The sequence below is a fragment of the Heterodontus francisci genome, chromosome 37 (assembly GCF_036365525.1).
Source record: "Heterodontus francisci isolate sHetFra1 chromosome 37, sHetFra1.hap1, whole genome shotgun sequence".
In the NCBI taxonomy this organism is placed as follows: Eukaryota; Metazoa; Chordata; class Chondrichthyes; order Heterodontiformes; family Heterodontidae; genus Heterodontus; species Heterodontus francisci.
Window position 1 is genome coordinate 22,765,973 of NC_090407.1, and position 21,436 is coordinate 22,787,408.

Consider the following 21,436-nt stretch of genomic DNA (forward strand, 5'->3'; position numbering starts at 1 on the left):
CATTTTCCCCCGTGAACATTTACTTTCTTTACTCTCTTCCTTTAGAACATAGAACATTACAGCGCAGTACAGGCCCTTTGGCCCTCGATGTTGCGCCGACCTGTGAAACCATCTGACCTACACTATTCCATTTTCATCCATATGACCACTTAAATGCCCTTAAAAGCTTTTACAATCTGTTTTTATGTTATTGGCTAGTTTACTCCCATTCTGATTTTTTTCCTTTATCAGCAATGTTTTGGTGGCCCTTTTCTGGTTTTAAAACACTGCCAATCCTCAGACTTGCTACTCTATTTTGCAACATTCTAAGCCTCTTCTTTTAATCTAATATTATCCTTAACTTCCTGAGTGAGCAATGGATGGGTTGTTCTTGCTGAGTTTTTGCTTTTCAATGGAATGTATTTTTGTTGAACATTTTGAATTGTTTCTTTAAACGTTTCCCACTGTTGGTTTACTGCCATACCTTTTAGTCTATTTAGCCAATTTTTCTCTCATACCTACATATTTGGCTTTGTTTAAGATTCTTGTTTGTAATTGGAGTACGTCACTTTCAAACTTAACGTGGAATTCATGGTATTATCACTATTTCCCAGTGGATCTTTTACTAGGACATTTCTAATTAACCCTGCTTCATTACACAATACTGGATCTAAGATAGCTTTATCACTCGTCGGTTCCACAACGTATTGCTCCAAGAAACTGTCCCAAAAACAGTCTACAAACTCATCTTCTCGACCACTCTTGCCAATATCATTGTCCTAGTCTATATGAAGATTAAAGACCCCCACAAATATTACATTGCCTTTTTTTACAAGCTCCAATAATTTCTTGTTAAATGCTCTATCCAAAGGTATAACTAGTGTTAGGGGGCCTATAAACGATCCCACCAGTGTTTTCTGATTCTTGCTATTCCTAATTTCCAGCCATACTGATTCTACTTCATCTTCTGAGGCCAGATCCTTTTCTTACCAATGCCCTTATGTCATCCTTTACTATCAGGGTTACCCCTCCTCCTTTGCCATTCTGTCTTTTCAAAATCTTTTCTACCCTGGAATATTTATTTCCCAAACTTGATCACCATGTAACCATGTTTCTGTAATGACGATTAGATCTAAATCATTCACCTCTGTTTGGGCCACTAGTTCATCTGTCTTATTGCAGATGCTTGAGATGTAGGCTGGCTGGTCTGTAGCTGCCAGGCAAATATGGGAAAATGTGAAATTGTCCATTTTGCCAGGAAGAATAAAAAAGAAGCATATTATCGAAATGGTGAGAGATTGCAGAGCTCTGAGATGCAGAGGGATCTGGGTATCCTAGTGCATGAATCGCAAAAGATTAGTATGCAGGTTCAGCAAGAAATTAGGAAAGCTAATAAAATGTTATTGTTTATTGCTAGGGGAATTGAATACAAAAGTAGGGAGGTTATGCTTCAGCTATACAGGGCATTGGTGTGACTGCATCTGGATACTGTGTACAGTATTGGTCTCCTTATTTAAGGAAGGATGTAACTGCATTGGAAGCAGTTCATAGAAGGTTTACTATACTAATACCTGGAATGGGCCGGTTGTCTTATGAGGCTAGGCTTGTACCTGCTGGAGTTTAGAAGAGTAAGAGGCGACTTGATTGAAACATATAAGATTCTGAGGTGTCTTGACAGGGCGGATGTGGAAAGGATGTTTCCCCTTGTGGGAGAATCTAGAACTAGGAGTCACTATCTAAAATAAGGGGTCGCCCATTTAAGACCGAGATGAGGAGAATTCTTTTTCTCTGAGGATCGTGAGTCTTTGGAACACTCTTCCTTTTAAAAGGCAGTGGAAGCAGAGTCTTTAAATATTTTTAAGGCAGAGGTAGATAGATTCTTGATGAGCAAGGGGGTGAAAGGTTTTCAGGGGTAAGCAGGAATGTGGAGTCGAGGTTACAGTCAGATCAGACATGATCTTATTGAATGGCAGAGCAGGCTCGAGGGGCTGAGTGGCCTACTCCTGCTCCTAATTCGTATGTTTGTTTGTGTATCTCTCCTGCTTTTTGGAATAGATGCGCAACATTTGCAATCCTCCAGTCCTCTGGCGCCACTCCCATTTCTAAGGAGGATTAAAAGATTGTGGCCAGTGCATCCACTATTCCCACCCTTGCTTTCCTAAGCCACTTGCGATCCATCCCATCCAGACAGGGTTACCATTCTACTTTGAGCACTCCCAACCTGTTAAATACTTTTGTATATTTTTATCCTATCCAATTTTTCTAGCCTCTCCTCCTTTAGTGTAACTTTGATAGAATCCTCTTCGTTTGTGAAGACAGAAGCAAAGTACTCATCAGTACCTCAGCCACATCATCTGTTTCCACTGTACTTTCCTCGCACTATATAGTTCTGGGTACCACACTCTTATTTCCACCATATATTGTAGTTTTGGTAATAAGTTGTGAATTTTCAGTAGGATTGCAATCTGTTGCCTATTGTTTTAGGGTAATGTGGTGATCTGGAAACCCAGTGATACAGCTATGGCTGCGAATTACACTGTGTACAAAATACTACTTGAGGCTGGACTACCGCCAAATGTCATCCAGTTTGTTCCAAGTGACGGGCCGCTGTTTGGAGATACAGTTACGGAATCTGAGCACTTAGCAGGAATCAGCTTCACCGGCAGTGCCCCGTAAGTAATGACAACAGCAACAAATTGCATTTATAGAGTGACTTTAACGTAGTAAAAGGTCCAAAGGCACTTCACCGCAGGTTATCGGACAAAATTTAACAAGCCAAAGAAGGAAACATTGAGTGGTGACCAAAAGCTTGGTCAAAAATGTTGGTTTTAAGGAGCTTTTTAAAGGAGGAGAGGGGGTTTAGGGAGGATATTTCAGAGCTTTGGGCCACGGCGGTTGAAGGCATGGTTGCCAATGATGGAGTGAAGAGAGAGGGGGGGATGCACAAGAGACAATAGTTGGAAGAATGCAGAGCTCTTGAAGGGTTGTAGGGCTGAAGGAGTTTACAGAAATGGGGAGAAACGATGCCATGGAGGGATTTGGACACAAGGATGAGAATTTTAAAATCAATGAGTTGTTAGACCAGAGCCGTTGTAGGTCAGTGAGCAAAGGGACAATGGGTGAACGGCATGATGCAAGTTGGGATATGGGCAGCAGAATTTTGGATGAACTGTAGTTCATTTAAGATGGAAGATGTGGACAACGGCATCAATGGTGCAGATGAGACTGTGATTGAGCAGTATTGGTAGCTGCAGAAGTATTGTGTTGAATGGAGAGTCAAAGGCTAGACAGCTGGAAGTTTGAAAGTGCCATTGTAAGTGACTTGAGTAGAGATTTTTCTCTGGGGCGGAGAGGGCAAAACTAAATGAAGCTGTATTGGAAGTGGAATGAGAGTGGAGAAGGATACAAAGAAGTAATCAGAAATGGCCTAGTCTATGATTGAGGCAATGGGAGAGGCCACTTGAGGTGGCATGGTCGAGGGGGTGGCTCTGACTATGATGAGATTTTATACGCATGCACACAACACAACAGATAGGAGCAGATGTAGACCATACAGCCCATCGAGCCTGCTCCGCCATTCAATACGATCATGGCTAATCTTAAGCTTCAACTTCACTTTCTGGCCCACTCGCAATATCCCTTGATTCCTTGAGAGACCAAAAGTATGTCTGTCCCGGCCTTAAATGTATTCCACGATGGAGCGTCCACAACCCTCTGGGCTAGAGAATTCCAAAGATTCACAATATATATAAATTTATATAAAGGGAGCAGTTAGAGAAGGCAAGGAGAGTAAAGATGGAGGTTGAAATCACTGAGGATGTGAAGTCACTCAGTTCAGATCTGAGGGAGAAAGCAGTGAAGATATCTCAGTGTGAAACTAGGCATGGTACTTGGGTGGTTGGTAGAGAATGAGAATTTTAAAGGAGATATGCAAAGGATGGAACAACACAAGGTGCTGAAAGGAGGAGAAGGTGCCAGAGGAGTAGGGGGGACAGACCACGGTGTGATCTGGTGACAGCCCCACCACCCGCGGCAGTCTGGACGGGGCCAGTGGCGGAAGGTATAGGCAGGCAGGGAGCCTTCAATAAGAAGGAAGATGTTATCACCCATAAGCCAAGTTTCTATCAAGGCGATAATGTTGATGCATTCATCCACAATAAGCTCATTGATAGCAAGGGCTTTGTTCACAAGTATTCAGACATTCTGGAGGGAGATGTGGAGAGAGTCAGTGACTGTTGATTTATTGTGTGTCCGAGGGACCAAAAGGAGGCTGGCAAAATTAGTCCTGGTGGACAAGCTAGTTTGGAAGGTCGGTGAGAGAGTAGGATGGGACAATTGTTGTTGCTGTTTGTAAGGAGGCAGCAGCGAGTGCCTCAATGTCCCTTCAGAAAAGGGAGGTAGTAATGGCGTCTCAAATGTAATAGAAAGGGATACCACAAACTAGAGCCACCATGATAGGGTGGGAAATTGAGACCCCAAAGTTTCTGATCTTTTACTAAGGAGCTTGGGGAAACAATCTCCTACAAATTGGATTATATTAATATGTGTAAACCACTTGCAAATTATTTTCCAAAAGGAGTACTATAATTTCCCATTTATGTTAACTAGCTTGAGTGAGGTAATGATAATCTGTGTTCAAAGAGGAGAACACTTTTTAGAAGCTTCTGAGATCATTGTTTCTTGTCCAGCAAGTTTAAAAATACATTGCTTTTTTTTTTGTTCCAAGGAATGAAGTGGGATAAATAACAGGAGAATAGGAGAACAATTAGGAAATAGTAAGTATCACAGTAAGGTTCAAAGAGAAAAGGTAGTGAAGAGTCAAAGATAAATGAGTTAGACGGGAAAAAGCAAGAAATGAAGAAAAATCTGTCCCAAATAACTTGCCGAGAAAAGTTAACAATCAGAACAATACATCAACAGTCAGGAAATCTTGAAATATAAAATGGATAGAGTATAAAATAGATATGCCTCTAAAGTTAAAAGTGGGTGCATCAAAGGGTGGAGTTCTATGAATACGTAGAAAGACTGAAGTTAAAGTTGAGGCATATAATAAAGCCTGGGTTAGCAATATTAGAAAGAAAATTATGGGAAATACTGAAACTGTAGTGGGAACATGAAAAGGGAGATTGGAAAGACTAAAAAGCAAATAATATAAAAGGAAATAGTTATGGTTTTATAGCAGATTCATATTTTAAAAATGTAGCAACAACTTATTTGTATAGTGCCTTTAACAGAAAAATATCCAAAGTACTTAGAGGTTTAGTCAGACAAAAACTCATGCCAGGACAAAGGAGATATTCGGTGGGACTTGGCCAATGAAGAGTTTTAAGGAGGAGATGGCAGTGGGAAGACTGAATGATTTGGGGAGGAAATTCTCGAGATTAGGGCCTGGACAGCTGAAGGCATAGCTGCCAGTGGTGGGGCAAAGGGAGTTAGGATACAGAGGAGGCTAGAGGAATGAAGTTGTAGGACTGCAAGAATTGGATATAGCGAGGGCATTGCCATTGAGGAATTCAAAAATGAGGTTAAAAATTTAAATTTGGGGGACTGGGAGTCAATGCAAATCAGCAAGGACTGGAGTGATAAACGTGTGGAATTTTGTGTGGCAAAGGTACAGACAATTGAGAGTTTTGGATGTGCTGAAGTTGCGTGTGGAGGATGGGAGGTCAGCAAGAGACCATTGATCTAATTGTGTCTTGAGGTGAAAAAGACATGAATGGGTTTTAGCAGCAGTTGGGCTGAGGCAGGGATGGATGTGGAGTTGGAAACTCAACTCGGGATTGAATAGGATGCTGAGGTTGCAAACAGTGTCCCAGGAGAGAAATGGTGTCATTGGGCACAGAGTTTTTGACAGGGTCCAAAGACAATGGCTTCAGTCTTCCCAATATTTAGTAGGAGGAAATTGCATCTGATCCAAGATTGTTTGCCGAAAAAGTGGTCTGAGAGGACAGAGGCGGTGGAGAGGTGGTGAAGAGATAGTAGAGCTAGATGTAACCATTTCTTGGATTGGAGAAGAGTCAGAAATGGTGTACCTCTAGGATCAGTTTTGTTCTCTATTAAACATACATATCAATTGATCTCTTACGGCATTGCACATGAGAGTGAAGAACAAGTCTAGTTTTCAGATGCAGTACGGTTGCTAGACTGAGTATTCCATCAAGGCAGGCAGACATGATTTAGTCCCCATTTAAATTCATACATTCTGTCCTTATTTCTATAAAGTACTTTGATTTACTATGACTATAATTATGCAGCCATTTGGAAGCAGAGTTGGCTGGATCAGAGGCATTTCTCTGCAGTACAGGCTGAGGTGTAGAATTGAGGTGCTACAACATCGCCACTGACAGGATGTAATAATTACAAGTTTACATGGATAATTTCCATTATGAATGTAGGCATAGAAATTTACAAATGAAGGGCACATAGAAGTAAGAGGAAGGTGCTTCGCTGTAGGAATTGGCTTTGGATTTCTTCAGTAAAAACCTAGAACTCATGGGCTGAATTGCCACCTTCTGTACTGTAAACTTCTGAGATATGTAATTCTATTTACTAAGAATTGTAGAATGATATAGCACAGAGGGAGGCCATTTGGCCCATTGTGCCTGTGATGGCTCTTTGATTGAGCTATCCAATTAATCTTCCTCCCGTGCTCTTTCCCCATACCTCTTTAAATCTCTCCTCATCAAGTATTTATCCAATTCTCTTTTGAATGTTTCTATACAGTCTGCTTCCACCATGCTTTCAGGCAGTGCATGCCAGATCACAACTGGCAGTGTTTACCAAAATAAAATTCTTCATGTCCTCTCTAGTTCTTTTGCCAATTACCTTAGATCTGTGCCCTCTGGTTACTGACTCTTCTTCCACTGGAAACAGTTTCTCATTTACTCTTATCAAAATCATTCATGATTTTGAACGATTCTATCAAATCTCCTCTCAACTTTCTCTGCTCTAAGATTTTTAAGAGTTACAGGTATTGATATGTGACAAGGTGATTGGTACTTTCAAAAATTTTTAAAAGCTTGAAAGATTGTTTTATGTATCTTTATCACTTGGCTATTTCCCCTTCTTCTCCAGAACATTTAAACGACTTTGGAAGCAGGTGTCTGAGAAACTGGATAAGTACCGTACCTTTCCTCGACTGTCTGGAGGTAGGAACATCTTTCTCTAACTCTAACCCTAATTCTTTGTTATTTGCAACACTTCGCCAAGTAAACCCACAGAACTAAAAAATATTTTACACACAAGGTATTTTCCTGGTGTTTCTGAAGTCCTATTTGCAGTTTCAAGAAAAATTGTATTCATCCTAAAATAATAATGGAAACTGAATTCTAGATCAGTACTGACATAAAAGGAGATTTCCCCTCCAGGGTAGATTTTATTACTGGGAAATTTTATTGTATGTACATGTTCACTAGAATAATGTGGCAGCAGACTAATGGGCTGAACTGCTCCAAGCCACGTTAAATGTTCTTCCTCCTCTTGCACTTCATCAGGTATCCTCAGCAGTGTGCAAGGATAATGGTGAAGAAAAAACTCCAGTCTGTTATCGATGTACTTTTTTGTACAAAGATAAACTGTTAATCTAATCTAATCTTAAGAGCCCAACATAATTTGAACAAATTATGGCTGAACTGAAAAGTCAAGGCCAGCACCAGAGAAAAACATGAATTATAAAAACTTGGACATAGTATAAACAGACTTGCTGTGAGTTATTCCATGAATATAGACAATGCTTCAAATCATGGTGTGGCTCTTTAACTAAAAGCTTGAATTATATCACTCTGCTATGAAATTAGCTTTGATTATACTCCATGTACTGTGGGCAAGGAAAGGTGCAAAAAAAAAAAAGTTTTTTTTTCTTTAATGGTTTTTGCTGAAGCTTGGAAGGGAAAATATAGGACAAACCTCGCTATGTACAGAAAAATTCTTAACCTCCTAAAAATAGTTGATAATCAAGTTAACATTGGATAATGGGATGCACATGTGCTCAAGTTAGGGAGTCCACAGTCTTAAAATGGGTGTTCTCACTTTGTATCCAAGGTGATTATTTGCAAAGCATTGTATGTAAAATTGCTGGAGATATTCTGATCCAGTTGTTATGCTCCAGAAATTATCTCCCAGTGTTTGTTCTTTTCAGGTAGCCCTTTCATTTATTACCTTCTGTTCTAACCTAAAATAAACATCGGCTAAGATCCCAGTGCTTAAACAGCACTTAAGGAACCCCTACTGCTTTAGGTGAACAGCTTGAACAGGATTCAAGCTTTAAACTGATCTGTCTTTTCCTGCTCCAGCTTAATGCCTCTTTCTTGCTTGCAGTCATTGTGCTACTTTTGTATATCTATCAGAAAATTTAAAGCTGGAACCCCTTCAAACTGTAACCAAGGAAATTTGTCTTGTGCTCAATCGTATTGCCAAGTTGGAGGATCAGAAGGATTTAAGATTTTTGCCCTAGTTGGCTAACCTTTTACCTGCTGCTCACTCACATTCCCGAGTGTCCAAAGCAAGTACATTTCTAAAGACAATTCTTGTTTTTACAGAATGTGGTGGTAAAAACTTTCACTTTGTGCATAAATCGGCTGATACTGTCAGCGTGGTAAATGGCACCATTCGTTCTGCCTTTGAGTATGGAGGGCAGAAATGTTCAGCATGTTCAAGGATGTATGTGCCTGATTCATTGTGGCCTGAAATTAAAAAGAATCTCCTGGAGGAGCAGAAGAAAATTAAAGTGGGAAATGTAAGTAAGACTGAGATAAAATTCAAACACCTTGTCCTGATTTTATTTTTATTGAGAATCCCAGGTGAAAGACCAATGCCCATAGGCAGGACACTACCAAGGCTGAAAGTAGTACCCCAGCATATGAGGTAAATCAGGAAGTATTAGGTGAAACTAAGCTTATGCTTTAAAAGCCTGTGAATTGTAGAAGGAAGGTAATGTGACAAAAGTGAAGTGTTTTTGGCTTAATGGCTTTCATATACCTTGAGTCTGAAACACAGCTGCAGTCTGATACCATGTCATTGCCTAAAGCAACGCAGATAATACATTTTTGTTAATCTCCAGGGTTACAGGCTTGAAAGGGAGCACTTTTAGGATTTCAAAATCTGTGCCAGTGTTTGCAGATCTCCACCCTACCTCTGAAACTCCCCACCCTATGTTCAGTTCTTTTGATTTTGTTCTTCTGAATCTAGACTGCTGTACATTCCATCCTCTTTTTTCGCCCACGCCATAGGCTGAATGCTCAGTGCTGAGACTGAAACCATCATATCTCTGAACTCTGGAGTTCCTTTCCAGAATTCCTGTACCAAGCTGTGTGTCTCCTTGCTTCAAAGGGTCCTGAAAAGTTAGCTGTTTGCTCGCAGCATTTTTTTTCCCTATTGCTGCTCGCTGTTCTGAGAGGTTCCTTGGATGTTTTTGCTTCGTTGTTGGAATTTTATAAATACAAGTTGTAATTTTTTTTTAATGGATTTGGTAATCACCACCGGATAATGGAACATCCCTGTGAAATTTGGCAGTGTCCATATAGATTTACTGTAGCCAAGTGATCTAATATACGAGCAACCATCTCCAACATTGTATTAGGAAAAACTGAAACCCAAGACTTACAGGTGTATTACACACTGACAAAATAAAATAACATTTAAAGCTGTCAATTCATTGTTTATCAAACATTTGAATTCATGGGCAGAAATTGGACCTGTTCATTTTTAATTGGATGAATACCAACCCAGAATACTGGCAAAACCAGAGCAGCTTCACAAAAACTGCCTTACAATATAGGCCTCTTGATATGTGAAAACAAGGAGTTATGCTGAAAATTCAGTGGGACATAGTCTGCCATGAATTAACCTTCAAGTATACTCAAAATCTCCTCATTTTTATTGCTGGAGAAAAAGCCTAAAGTACAAAAGTGTAAGTTTGTAACAAGTGGCAGATTCTAAACTTGCTGAAGGAAGATGTCAAGCTACAAGTGTGAGATTTATTCTCCTGGGTCATCTGGGGGCATCCTTACTACATTTTAATTGTGCCATTTTTATTAGATACTTTTTCTGACATTTTGGTGCCTGCTGTAAGTCTACTGTACAAGCCAACATAATTCCTCCTGGAAGGGTTTTGGATATATAAAATATGGAAATAAAAGTAGTCTTGGAGACTTTGACGTCAGTGATCCATAAATGTGACCCCATGATAATTTATGAATTACAATCTTACAGTAATCCCAAGCAGCCATGTTCTACCTGCAGGAAACAAACTGGTTTATTTTCTACATCAGACCCTGATTTGCTCCCATAGTAGCCCTGATTTAGGTGCAGGATTACACAAACTATTTAGAATAATTATTTTTAGGTGGCTTCAGTGGGGAATAAGGATGAGTAAATATCATTGAAACAATTCTGTTGAAAGGTCACACCCGAACATTAACCTGCCTTTTCCTCTTTTAGATGTTAATCAACCACTATTTCTAACATAAGGCTGGAAAATACTGTTGGTGGTGATAGCAGCCAAATGCTTAACATTCTTGCATAACATTCCTCTGTCCACTTTTTTTTTAAAGAGAAGCGTTAACCTATTTAAAAAGAGTGGAAAAATGTCCTGCGTTAAAATAGCAGACAGAGGAATGCTGTACAAGTACTCCAAGCATTGGTGTGCTATTAGCTTCAGCAGTAATTATTGGTCCATACTGATCTGACTGGTTTTTTTTGTACTGGAAGTAAAAACCATTACACATTGTAATCATTAAAAACTAAAATTCACAAAAGTATGGTTTGCACTCTGATAAACCTTACTGCAGTCTAGGATCAGTAATCTGTTATCTTGTTGATTGTTAACATAAATTTTCACATTTCTCTATGGATGATTGCTCTAAAGTGGATGGTGTACATTAGGGTAGTAAACAGTAGAAAAATCCTTAATGTGGGGATATCCGTGTCATCCTGTAAATGAAACAAACTTAGTACCATTCCACTGCACCGCAGCCTCACAGCTCCAGGGACCCAGGTTCGATTCCGGGTACTGCCTGTGTGGAGTTTGCAAGTTCTCCCTGTGTCTGCGTGGGTTTTCTCCGGGTGCTCCGGTTTCCTCCCACAAGCCAAAAGACTTGCAGGTTGGTAGGTAAATTGGCCATTATAAATTGTCACTAGTATAGGTAGGTGGTAGGGAAATATAGGGACAGATGGGGATGTGGTAGGAATATGGAATTAGTGTAGGATTAGTATAAATGGGTGGTTGATGGTCAGCACAGACTCGGTGGGCCGAAGGGCCTGTTTCAGTGCTGTATCTCTAAAACTAAAAACTTAAATCCCTGTCTTATTTCCAACCGCTGGTAGTTCTGCAAACGCAGTGGCCAGAATGCTCAAATAAAGCTAGTTAATGTATTCACAGCAGGAACAACCTCCATGGCTCAAAAACTAATTATGTTCATCTTGAAGAAAATAAGCCTTCAGATGAAACAGCTTTTGGACAAACTCCAGAAAGTTCCTTTTGAAGACGCTTTAAATGTTTTAATTTCAAGGTCTAAAGCTCTGATTTTTAACTCGCACAATGAGTATGGGGACATGGGACATTTTAAGTCCCAGGCCTCATTTAAAATACACTCGACCCAACTCCCAGCATTAATGACATGAAGCCAATAAGTTGAAGTCGGTCAAGTGTGGCCAGAGACCGCAGCCAAGGGCCTACAGGATCAGACCCAGTAAGTGATGGCAATTGTGGGGAGGAAAGCTAGGGAAGGAAAGGCCTGTGATTTCCTCCTGGACCAAAGGAAGCCTGTAAAAACTAAAAATCACTTGCGTTCTATGCCTTCTACTGGACCTGCTGCTCTGCAGCGCTAGCTGGCGAGGCCAGATCCAGGAACCAGTCTTAGCAAAGTTAAAATAGCTTTGGAGTCTGACATCATCAAACCCTGACTTTTGCATGCCTGTTTAAAATGGTGTGAGGTCAGCAAGAAAATGGTGACATGCTGCCAGGATCTTCGCCCCTGCATGCCCTAATCTCATTGGACATGCTGCAGCTGCACGGGGGCCCCCAACAGGTTCATGCCAGTGTTTAGGCGCCACACGAACCTGCTCCCATCCCTTTGTATCTAACCCCATCATATCTTTCCATACTTTTCTCCCTTGTGCTTATCGAGCTTTCCCTTGAATGCATCTATGCTATTTGCCTCAATCACTCACTGTGATAGTGAGTTCCACTCTCTGGGTAAAGAAGTTTCTCCTGAATTCCCTTCTGGATTTATTAGTGGCAATATTTTATATTTATGGCCCTTAGCTCTAGTCTTATGTGGAGCATGAACACCAGCATGTATCTGTTGGGCTGAACATACAATGTCTCAACCACTCCTTGTGGCAAAGCATTCCATGCTCCAACACCTCTCCAAAGAAATGTTTCCAAGCCCCGCTCCTCACTCTGATCATTTTAAACTGGTGACCTTTTATCACTTGACTCCCCAACCATCTTTTCCTGTTTGTTATACAAAATGATAAAAAAAGAAAAACTTGCATTTCTGTAGCACCTTTCATGAACAGTGGGATGTCCCAATGCATTTTGAGCCAAGTAAGTACTTTTTGAAGTGTAGTCACTGTTGTAGTTTAGGAAACGTGGCAGTCAATTTGTGCACAGCAAGGTCCTACAAACAGCAGTGAGATGTTTTTAATGTTTGAGGGATCAATATTGCCCAGGACATGGGGAGAACTTCCCTACTGTTCATGGAAATAGATGGGAATCTGTTTTTTGCAGTCAAGTCTCCGGAGTGCGTCTTGAACCCAGGACCTTCTTACTCAGAGGTGAGAGTGCTACAACTATGCAACAGCTGACAGTTCTGCTCTGCTCCATTGAACGTAATCCCAGTGTCTCAAATCTCCTCTTATCGATGCACTTAAGAAGCTAGATGAACGAGTGAGGAAGAAAGGAGTAGAAGGGTATGCTGATAGGAATAGGTGAAGTAAGGTGTGAAGCATTAAATCTGCTTACACCTGTTGAGACAAATTGCAAGTTTGTGGTGATAATTCTGTAATAACCTTGTGCTGATTTTCTGACCCCTTTCTCTCTATCACAAAGACCATCTTATTCCACCATTGTAACACTGCTTGTCTTCACTTTCAGTCCACCTGCTGCTGAAACCCTCATCCATGCCTGTGTCACTTCCAGACTCCCTTATTCCTGCCCAGCCTAACAACCTTCACCCTCCATAAACTCATCCAAAACTTTGCCTCTACTTTATGCCACAAAAAGTCCCACACACCTATCATTGCTGACTTACATTGGCTGCTGGTGTACCAACACCTGAAATTAAAAATCTTCATTCTTGTGTTTAAATCCCTTCGTGGCCTCCCTCCTCCAGCTCTACGTCCCACTCCAAACTTTCCCTCCTTTGACTCTGGCCTCCAGTGAATCCCCTTCTGTATTAAAGAATGAATGAAAGACGCATTTATATAGCACTTTTCATGACCACTGGATATCTCAAAGCACTTTACAGCCAATGAAGTACTTTTGAGGTGGTCACTTGTAGGAAACACGGCAGCCAATTTGCACACAAGCAAATTGCCCCAAACAGAAGTGTGATAATGACCATAAAATCTGTTTTTGTGATGTTTAATTGAGGGATGAATATTGGCCAAGATACTGGGGATAATTCCCCTGCTCTTCGAAATAGCACCATGGGATCTTTTACATCCACCCGAGCAGGGTAATGGGGCCTCGGCTTAACATCACAATCAAAACACGGCACCTCTGGCCGTGAAGCACTCCCTCAGTACTGCTGAGGTACGGCACTGCACTGGAGTGTCCACCTTTATTTTTGTCCTCAAGCTCTGGAGTGGGATTTGAACCTGGAACCTTGTGACTTAGAGGTGAGAATGCTACCCACTGAGCCACAGTTGACATGAAATGTGCTATATAAATGTAAGTTGTAGTAATAGTATGCCCTACTTAATCTTTGTAAAGCATCTCCTATTACATTAATGTAGCATTTCCAATGCCCTCATTAGAAATAACTTAAGGCTGTGCAAATTATTTTAATTTGATTCTTACAATTTGCATGTGGAGATCTAACCACAGAGTTCTGTGGGGAAGGGCAGTGTCATAATCAAATTTGTCTCCCAGCTCCCCTCAGCTCAATAAACCATGTATAAAGAGTTGTCAAACAATTTTTACTTTTACAGGACTGCAATATTCCTGGATTATGTTGAAATGTATGGTTCTTACATTAGTTTTGAGCTGTGAGTTGAGTATAGAGTCAGACCAAGTTATATTGTAATATTAATTTGCATTTTGATAATGTTTTGTCTTTTAGCCAGTGGATGACTTTGAAACATTCTTTTCAGCTGTTATTGATGACAAGGTAAAGACTATTACTAGGGGTGCAATATACCTCATTCTTGGTCAATTAGAGAAAATTTCACCCTTTATTTTTTCAGTTTCTGTCCGATGTGTTGCAACAAGATGATTTTCTCTTTTTTTTCTTAAAAAAAAAACCTCAGTCCTTTGCTCGGATTAAGAAATGGATTGAACATGCACAGTCCTCCCCGAATCTAACAGTAATTGCAGGTGGGAAGTGTGATGACAGGGTTGGTTATTATGTGGAGCCATCAATTATAGAGACAAAAGATCCTCAGGATCCCATAATGAAAGAGGTAAGAGAGTCACCTATCACAGAATTTCTGCAACTAATGAGTGAATATCTGACCTTCAAAAGAAAGTCAAGCAGATGACATTATAGAGCCTCTCCAAATAAGCCAATGCAATTAATTTAAAGAGCCATATGTACCAGGGTAAATATGTTGTAGTGATATCCTTATGTGAGTTCATATTGAATATGTTTTAGAACTATAAACATTTGCACAAATGTCGCAGGAGAGAAAATTCTTATTTGTTTCAGTGTTGAGAATATCTGCAACCTCCCCACTTGCTGTCCTATGTAAATTTTATTGAAAATACTTTATTTTGGGTGTAGTTTAGCCTCTCTGTCTCTGGGGGAGTGTGGTTGCTTTGCAGTTCTGTAAAGCCATGATTTTTAACAAGAACAGTGCATGTGTGGGGAGGTGTTTCAAATGGGGGCAGAGTTATTGCCTTCCCAGTTTTATAGCACTGCTGCCATCTGCTATTTTAATTCCCAGGGTTTGCAGGCAGTCCTCATTAATATTCAAATGTCGCGGTCCAATGACTTCATTTGAACCCCGGTGCCAATTTAACCCCAGGCTATGTGCGTCTTGCACAGTAAGGACCACGAGGGAAAACTGCCACGAATTAGATCCAGAACTGGAAGAGGCCGAGGTAAAATTGTAATTTTTTTTTTTATGGTTTCCTTGTGGAGCAGGAGTTCTTCCCAATCTTGGGCTCCTGCCACAATCATCACCCAATTTTCCCCCAACTCATTTAGCTGGCTGCTGTGGACTGCTCCCTCGGGTTCCAAATGGTGACTACCTGCTGCCTAGAATCCCAGTCCTAACTGTCAGCCTCCCCATTGGTTCAGGCAGGAGTCCATCTTGGGATTTGCTTATGAATTCAATGAGTTCCAGGGGTTAAAAGGCTCTGGCCTCTCACTGGTGCAAAGAACAAGCTTGTCACGCCTCCCCATGCCATGGTTGCGTCCCGAGTTAAAATTGGGGCTGCTATGGAGTTATCAGGAAGAGCGTAACTGAATTATGATCTAATTGTATTTGTCTTTGCTTTCAGGAAATCTTTGGACCCGTCGTGACTGTATATGTTTACCCTGAAAACAAGTACCAAGAAATTCTCCACTTGATTGACACAAGCACCCTTTATGGTCTCACTGGCGCTGTCTTTGCACAGGATAAGTGAGTTTTTGTTAGACTGGAGAGCAGATACTGATAGTATGATCAATGCTAGTAAACTCTTCTTGCAGTGTACAGATAGTAGCCTGTGCTAGTGTCTCTTCTTTAGAAGATAGTATTTAAAATCACTGGCAAAAGTTCTTATTTAAAGATCTATCAATACATATGTCACATTTCAGCCATTATATTTTGCCGTTTTTTTTTTAAAGTTTGCAATCATTTCCTGCTAGTTTCTTCTGACTTGGAGTAGGGTTCCCAACGCTCCTGGAATGATCAGGAGTTTCCCAGAATTGGGGGTTCCACCCCCGAGTGCTGCTGCAGCAGCCTATGAGATCAGCTATTCAAATTTCCTACTGCAGTGCACCCCTGGCTCAGTGACATTACTCACAATGAGCTGCGACCGCATGGAGTGCAGTCTGCAGGGGAAATCAAGGGTGTTGGCATTCGGGGTGTTCCTCTGTTTCCCCTCTTCGCTTATTCATGGGTTACCTCCTTGTTAGAATAATAGAATGATACAGCACAGAGTGAGGCCATTTGGCCCATCACACCTATGCCATCTGTTTTGAAATTAGTCCCACTCACCTACTCTTTCCTCATGGCCCTGCATATTTTTCCCTTGAGTATTACCCAATTGCCTTTTGAAAGTCACTATTGAATTTGCTTCTACCCATTAAGGAGGTGCATTCTTGATCACAACTCGCTGTGTTTAGCACAAAAATAATCCCTTGTGTCGCCTCTAGTTCTTTTGCCAATCGCCTTTTAAATCTGTGTCCTCTGGTTACTGACCCTTCTGCCACTGGAAAACAGTTTCTCCTTGTTTACTGAAAACCATTCAATTTTGAACACCCGTCAAATTTCATCTCGATCTTCTCTGTGTAAGCAGAACAGCCCCAGTCTCTCCAAATAGCTGAAGTTCCTCGTCCCTAGTATCACTGTAATAAATCTCTTCTGCATCCACTCTAAGGCCTTGACATCCTTCATAAAATGTGATGCCCAAAATTGAACATAACACTCCACCTGGGATCTAACCAGTGTTTTATAAAGGTTTAGCATAACTTCCTTCCTATTGTACTCTGTGCCCCTATTTTAAAAAAGCCAAGGATCCCATGTGCTTTTTTTTTAATGGCTTTCTCAACTTATCCTGCCACCTTCAAAGATTTGTGTACATACACCCCCAGGTCTCTCTGCTCCTGCACTCCCTTTAAAATTGTACCATTTAGTTTATATTGTCTCTCCTTCTCCTTCCAACCAAAATGGTATTACTTCACTCACCTGACGTGTAAACTCATTTTACGAGTCTGTCTTTGTCCTCCTGAAGTCTGTTACTATTCTCATTGTTTACTACATTTCTGAGTTTTGTATAATCTGCAAACTTCAAAATTATGCCCTGTACATCCAAGTCCAAGGCATCAACATATCAAAAAAAAAAAGTGGTCCTAATACCAACACCTGGGGAACACCAGTCCAGAAACAACCATTCCTCACTACTTTTCTGCTCATTAGCCAGATTTGAATTCATACTTCCACTGTCCCTTTTAATCCCATGGACTTTAATTTTGCTTAAGTCTATTATGTGATCAAATGCCAAACTATCTCCTCTTTGAAGGCCTCCCATTGCTTTACCCACTAATTTTTGATTCCAACCCAGCTGGGCCAGATGGAATCATGGAACAGTACAGCATAGAAGGAGGCCATTTGGCCCATCGAGTCTCTCTTTCAACTATCCAATTCCCTTTTGAAGGTCATTATTGAATCTAGCCATCACCTTATCAGGCAGTGCATTCCACATCCTAACTGTTTGTTGTGTAAAAAAGTTTTTCTTTGTCACCTCTGGTTCTTTTGCCAATCATGTTAAATCTTTGCCCTTATCGACCCTTCAGCCATTGGAAACCGTTTCTTTCCTCCGTCTAAACCCTTCATGATTTTAAACATGTCCTGTTAGCCTCCTCTGCTCGAAGGAGAACAACCCCAGCTTCTCCAGTAATAAGATTATATGTTCCTTGATAAGTAGCTAAATGGGGTAGAGGGTTTAGGGGGTACAGATTCACAGATCACCAAAAGTAGCAATGCAGGTTAATAAGGCTTTTTTAAAAAAAAAAAAAGCATTGGGGTTCATTTCTAGAGGGATAGAATTGAAAAGCAGAAAAGTTATGTTAAACTTCTATAAAACCTTGGCTAGACTACATTCGGAGTACTGTGAGCAGTTCTGGTCGTCTTATTCTTTAAAAAAAAAGGATATAGAGGCACTGGAGAAGGTGCAAAGAAGATTGACTAGAATGATACCAGAACAGAAGTTATACCTATCAGGAAAGCATGACCGGGCTGGGGCTCTTTTCTCTGTAAAAGAGAAGACTGAGGGGTGACCTGATATAGGTCTTCAAGTTTATGAAAGGGTTTGATAGGGTAGACGTAGGGAAGATTGTTTCCATTTGCAAGGGAGACTAGAATTAGGGGCTATAAATATGCGAGAGTCACTAATAATTCCAGTGGGAAATTCAGGAGAAACCTCTTTACCCAGAGAGTGGTTAGAATGTGGAACTCACTACCACAGGGAGTAGTTGAGGCAAGTAGCATAGATACATTCAAGGGGAAGTTAGATAAGCACATGATGGATAAAGGATATGTTGATGAAGTTGGATGAAGAGGGGTGGGAGAAGGCTTGTGTAGAGCATAAAGAACATCATGGACCTACTGGGCCAAATGGCATGTTTCTGTGCTGTAAATACATAACCTGATATTAGAATCACTGTTCCCCAAATGCTCCCTAACTTAAATATGCTCCACTTGCCCTACTTCCTTCCCCAGATCTCTCTCCAGCACTACTTTCTTCCTCATTGGTATGTTTCTATCCCAATCAAGTTCTCCTATGTACATTTCAGGATTCCTTCCCCATCTTGCCTCAACTATTGACAATCTATATCAGTGATTTGGATGAAGGGACTGAATGTATCGTAGCTAAATTTGCTGATGACACGAAGATGGGTAGGAAAGTAAGCAGTCAGGTGGCGCAGTGGTTAGCACCGCAGCCTCATAGCTCCAGCGACCCGGGTTCAATTCTGGGTACTGCCTGTGTGGAGTTTGCAAGTTCTCCCTGTGTCTGCGTGGGTTTTCTCCGGGTGCTCTGGTTTCCTCCCACAAGCCAAATGACTTGCAGGTTGGTAGGTAAATTGGCCATTATAAATTGCCACTAGTATAGGTAGGTGGTAGGGAAATGTAGGGACAGGTGGGGATGTGGCAGGAATATGGGATTAGTATAAAATGGGTGGTTGATGGTCGGCACAGACTCGGTGGGCCGAAGGGCCTGTTTCAGTGCTGTATCTCTAAACTAAACTAAGAGGACATAAAGAGTCTACAAAGTGATTTAGATAGGTTCAGTGAGTGGGCAAAAATTTGGCAGATGGATTATAATGTGGGAAAATGTAAACTCCACTTTGGCAGGAAGAATAAAAAAGCTGTATATTATTTGAATGGAGAGGGTCTGCAGAACTGTACGGTACAGAGGGATCTGGGTGTCCTGGTACATGAATCACAAAAAGTTAGTATGCAGGTACAGCAAGTGATTAGAAAGGCAAGTGGAATATTGGCATTTATTGCAAGGCGAATTGAGTATAAAAGTAGGGAACTGTTGCTACAGCTGTACAGGGCCTGAGCTAGACTGCATCTGGAATACTGTGTACACTTTTGGTTGCCTTACTTAAGAAAGGATATAATTGCAATAGAAGCAGTTCAGAGAAGGTTCACTTGACCGATTCCTGGGATGAAGGGTTGGGCCTATACCCATTGGAGTTTAGAAGAGTGAGAGACGATCGTATTGAAACGTGGAAGATCCTGAGGGGACTTGACAGGTTGGATGCTAAGAGGACTTTTTCCCCTTGTGGGGGAGTCTAGAACTAGGGGACACGGTTTAAATATTAAGGGTCTCCCATTTAAGATTGAGATGAGGAGAAGTCTTTTCTGAGGGTCATTAGTCTGGGGAATTCCCTTCTCCAGAGAGCAGTGGAGGCTGAGTCATCAAATATATTCAAGGCTGAGGTAGGTAGATTTTTGATTGACAGGGAGTCGAGGGTTATGGGGGCTGACAGGAAAATGGAATTGAGGCTACAGTCAGATCAGCCACGATCTTATCGAATGGCGGAGCAGACTTGAGGGGCCGAATGGCCTACACCTCCTAATTTTTGTGTTCTTGCCCTATACACTGTTTTTCTCCCAATCTATAGTAGAGTAATTGATGTCTACCATTAACACTAGATTATCCTTTTTACACTTTCTGAAATTTGCTTGCACATTTATGCATCTCCTTCCCAGTATCTGATGGTCTATAGTGTACACCCAGCAATTTAACAGTTCCTGTTCTTCTTAAGTCTAACCAAATAGATTCTATCTTTGAACTTTCAAGAACTCATGTCTTTCCAGGGCTTTAACCATACCTTTGATCAGTACAACCCCCTACTGCCCTCCTTTTTTTTATTTTGCTATATTTGAAATGAAATGGGAATCTAGACTGCAAAACTGTTAAGTGAATAGAGCTGAAGACTAGTGTGTGGGAGAGGGATTCTTAGCATTCATTGTTGCAGTTGATTAGGTGCCAATCATAATCTCAGCTGATTCTTCAACAGTGTTGCGAACATTTTTACAGAACATACAATGACCAATTTGGAAATAAGGACAGCTGCAAAAAAGATAGATGATGCCAGCCCCTAAGGTGTCTGTAATTTACAGATTTCACTGGGTTTACCAGTGGAAAAGGAAAATTAGAGAGCGGGAGTCGTGTGGGAACTTTATGATGCAACTGCAGTGGCCAATAACAAAGGAGCAGTATTGAGATGGGAACTAGCTTGTGTCTCTGCCTGTTTTTGTGCTCTGTGCCCTAGTATAGGGAGAGCTTGTGTGTGGAAATTAGTGATTTGTGACACATGCAGATATTTTCCAAATTTCTAATTAAAATATTTTATACATTTGAACTATGGGTAATTAAGAACAGTTATGAGGAGAACCATCTGCAATTAATTACCAAAATAAGTACATCAAAGTTAAACAACAGCATTTCATATAAAGTACAAGGTGAGAGTGATGCTGAAATAGGTCTGCTAAAGGTGATCAATGGCAACAGTACTGCAAGACACTGTTAGATCCCAAATTCAGGGCTGTTATTAATATTTTTAACTTTTGGTGCAGTATCTTACCTCCCGCACATTATACACCTAGCCCAATTTTAATTTGCATGACTTCAATCGGGAGAGATGTTTAAAACCCGTTTTCCACTATCATCCAAAGTTAAAATGACCCCCTCTTTTTTAATTGAAAATCTGATATTTTTATTTTAAAACCTCCAATATTTCAGAAATGTTGTAGCTGAAGCATGTAGAGTTTTACGGTATTCTGCTGGAAACTTCTACATCAATGACAAGTCAACTGGTTCAGTTGTGGCACAGCAGCCGTTTGGAGGAGCTCGTATCTCTGGTAAGTGGATTGAGTTTAGAACAGTCGGTTATTGTTACGTAGTCATATTTCTGTTGGACAATTTTAGAGCCGGTGTCCATTTACTCCAAATTCCTTTGAGTGTCACATTTATTGTCAGTATGAATTTTCTGTTGCTAATTGAGTCTTTGGCACTGTTATTTGTCAACTATGCACCTGGGGCCATGGTTGGAATTCAATTTATTGTGACGGA

The 21,436-nt window shown here is 40.8% G+C and overlaps 1 protein-coding gene across 1 annotated transcript in view; it reads left to right on the forward strand.

Moving 5' to 3' along the window:
• The window catches only part of aldh4a1 (aldehyde dehydrogenase 4 family, member A1), a 38,543-nt gene that overhangs the window by 15,465 nt on the left and 1,642 nt on the right, over nucleotides 1–21,436 (forward strand). The window contains exons 8-14 of the mRNA XM_068017291.1: nucleotides 2,464–2,651; nucleotides 7,054–7,127; nucleotides 8,517–8,713; nucleotides 14,265–14,312; nucleotides 14,452–14,604; nucleotides 15,647–15,768; nucleotides 21,107–21,225. Coding sequence (XP_067873392.1) covers nucleotides 2,464–2,651; nucleotides 7,054–7,127; nucleotides 8,517–8,713; nucleotides 14,265–14,312; nucleotides 14,452–14,604; nucleotides 15,647–15,768; nucleotides 21,107–21,225 — 901 coding nt within the window. The remainder of the gene's footprint in view (nucleotides 1–2,463; nucleotides 2,652–7,053; nucleotides 7,128–8,516; nucleotides 8,714–14,264; nucleotides 14,313–14,451; nucleotides 14,605–15,646; nucleotides 15,769–21,106; nucleotides 21,226–21,436) is intronic.